Source organism: Condylura cristata, unplaced genomic scaffold, assembly GCF_000260355.1.
Source record: "Condylura cristata isolate star-nosed mole 26May11 unplaced genomic scaffold, ConCri1.0 scaffold00034, whole genome shotgun sequence".
NCBI classification, from domain to species: domain Eukaryota; kingdom Metazoa; phylum Chordata; class Mammalia; order Eulipotyphla; family Talpidae; genus Condylura; species Condylura cristata.
In genome coordinates this window covers 2,408,298-2,411,342 of record NW_004567135.1, presented here as the reverse complement: position 1 = coordinate 2,411,342, position 3,045 = coordinate 2,408,298, and the positions used below count along the sequence as shown (strand labels likewise).

Here is a 3,045-nt window from a genome sequence, read left to right as displayed (position 1 = left end):
TGGGGGGGTGGGGGGAGTGTTTGCTGGGGGGCAACAACCCAGTCACCAGGGGTGAACTACCCTCACCCCTGGTGGTGACTGGTGCCCCTGAGGTGATATCAGCAGGGTGCTTAGGAGCCCAACCAGAAAAGCGTGGAGACGGAGCAGTCCTCTTCTAGGACTTGGTAGTGGGGCCCTGGAAGGTCGGCTCTGTTAGCCAGGTGCTCACCCAAAGGTTCTCTAGAATCAGGAGCTGCAGCTGCCATGTTGGGGCACCACACAAGGGGACAGGAAAGGCTGGCGGAGTCTTAGAGACATGGAGATGAGAGAGTCGCGGCTCTGAGAACTGCGCAGGGTGGCCTGAGTCCCTTCCAGTGCTCGTGAAGCCCAGTGGACTTGTGCTGCCCCTTTATGCCTATGGAAGAAGCCTTAAGACAGAGTGAAATCCTGAGGAACTAATAGGAATGTTCTGGAAGAGAAGCAGAGAAGGGACGGGAGTTCAAGACCCGGGACCTCTAGGGGTCAGATGGAGGGAGGGAAGCTGGGAGCGAAGAAGAGCAGGACAGAGTAAGCCCGAAGGTGGGAGGCCGAGCGGGGAGGAGGGCGGGCAGGCATAGCCGAGCCTTGCCGAGAGGCTCCACAGAAAGAGGCGAGGTGCTGCCTTCGGGCAGGCGGTGGCGCAGTCTGAGTCGAGTTGAGGGATTAGAAAGCCAGTGGAGAGGTTTCCGTAGAGAGGGTGAGGAGGGCAATGTAGCGGGCACAGCCCCCTGGTGGCACAAGGGTTAACATGCAGCACCACGAGGCTGCACCAGCGTCATCCTGGCCAGGGAGGGACCCGCAGGACTGCAGGCCTCTCCTGACCTGACCACCCGCTGCTCCCCTCAGCTTGGTCCATCGGCCTGTTCTGCTCCCCACTCGTCTCTGGGGAACCCTCTCAGCCCCTGCACCTCTGGCCTGCACCCCAGCTCTTGTGTGCATAAATAAATCTTTTTTTTTTTTTAAATATTTATTTATTTATTTGTACAGAATATAAATAAATCTTTAAAAAATACATAGACATTAGAACTACTACAGCAGGGACTCCGCGTGGGCTGAGAGAGTGCTTACAGGGTTTCCCACAGGGTGATAAGGAGCGTGGTGGTGTCCCCAGTTCTAAGGACAGAACAAGAGCAGGTACAGGAAGGAACGTGATTTCTGCTTGGGAAAAGTTGGTGTTGATGTGCTGGCCGGACATCCAGGGACAAACTTCACAGGTTAGTTTAGGCCCAAAGCTTGGCGATACCCAGCTCTGTTTGCCCGGCACAGAGGTACAAAATCGTCTGGACTGGGCATACAGATTTGGAAATCACCTGCATAATCACAGTGTTGGTGACCGGAAGCATGAGTAAGAGCTCCCCTCCTGAGGCGAAAGGAAAGGAGTCGAGACAGACCAGACGCAAGTTGCTTGCGTCCCGGGGGCAGTCAGAGGTAGGAAGTCAGTGAAGACAGTAAGGAGGAACTTAAGGGTGTGCTAAGGACCCCCAGGGAGGAGATTTTCCAGAAGGAAAGCGTTTGGCGCGCACAGAGAGTTTGCGTCCTGAGAAGGGAGGGCAGGGTGCTCGGAGGCCGTGACCGGGGCGTCTTGTGTCTGCAGGCCGCCCCAGCACCAACCAGACGCGTCTCGACTTCCACTTCTCCTCCGACAGGCCCACGGGCGGCGTGGAAGTCCAGCAGGCCAGCCTCACGTTCTTCGTGCAGCTTCCTGCCCGGGCCGTGCGGGCTTTGAAGGTGAGGGCCCTGGTGGTGGGCCCGCAGGGTGCCAACCTCACCCTGGCTAGCCCGCAGCTGCTCCAGGTGAACGCTAGCGGCTGGCAGCAGCTGCGTCTGGGGCCTGAAGCTCAGGCCGCCTGTGGCCGGGGGCACCTGGCCCTAGAGCTGGTACCTGAGGGCCAGATCGCCCGGACTTCGGTCATCCTGGGTGGGGCTGCCCATCGGCCCTTTGTGACGGCCCAGGTAAGAGAGGCAGGCAGGCACCGGGTCCGCCGACAGGGCATCGACTGCCAGGGAGGCTCCAGCATGTGCTGCCGGCAAGAGTTCTTTGTAGATTTCCGTGAGATCGGCTGGCACGACTGGATCATCCAGCCCGAGGGTTACGCCATGAACTTCTGCACGGGGCGGTGCCCGCTGCACGTGGCGGGCATGCCTGGCATCGCCGCCTCCTTCCACACCGCCGTGCTCAGTCTCCTCAAGGCCAACGCGGCGGCAGGCACAGCCGGAGGGGGCTCTTGCTGCGTGCCCACGGCCCGGCGCCCGCTGTCCCTGCTCTACTACGTCAGGGACAGCAGCATCGTCAAGACCGACATCCCGGACATGGTGGTGGAGGCCTGCGGGTGCAGCTAGCCCATGCGTGTGGGCCCCAGGGCGGGCCGGGCACCCTGCGTGCGCGCCCCAAGCGCCCTCCCTTGAGGAGAGGGAGTGACCTGTTACTGCCCCTGCCCGGGAGTGGACACTCCCTGCCTGGACAAGTCCCCCGCCGTCCCCTCAGCCACGGTCCCGCAGCTCAGCTCCTGCCAAGGGGCGCTGGAGCCCCTCCCCCGCAAGCCGTGCCTCCCGGCGTGGCACGCGCAGCCGCCGTGGCCCCTTCGTGCCAGGCCTCCGCACCCTGTCCACTTGCCGCTGCCCGCTTCCGGCTGAGTGGACCCAGCTTCTGCCCGATGTGCCGCATCTGCAGAGTCCCTTTGTTGAATTCCCCAGGGAGGCGACCTCCTCTCTGAGCCCCTTTGCCCCCAGATTGCCCAGGGGCTGTTCGGGTTCCCCCGGACAGCTGCCCCGCACTGGCCCTCCACTGCCCCGCCCTGTACACCGTCCCCACCCCACCCTCCCCCGCCCACAGTGTCACTAAGCGAACCCCCTGGGCCCTGGCTTGCTGCTGAGTTTGACAGAGGCCGGGGAGGCCGCAGGGCGTGGCGGGGTGCCCTCCTCCACGCCCCTGGGGCCAGGTTGGCCTTGCTGCCCTGCCCCACACCTGCGCTTCCCGTCTGGCCGCCCTCCGGGGGCCCAGCTCCCCCTGAGTTCCGACCACTCTGG

The 3,045-nt window shown here is 62.6% G+C and overlaps 1 protein-coding gene across 1 annotated transcript in view; it reads left to right on the top strand.

Moving 5' to 3' along the window:
• Positions 1-2,358, top strand: part of INHBC (inhibin, beta C) — a 7,431-nt gene extending 5,073 nt beyond the window's left edge. The window contains exon 2 of the mRNA XM_004692615.1: positions 1,613-2,358. Within this exon, the coding sequence (XP_004692672.1) occupies positions 1,613-2,358 (746 nt within the window). The remainder of the gene's footprint in view (positions 1-1,612) is intronic.
• The last annotated feature ends 687 nt before the right edge of the window (positions 2,359-3,045 follow it).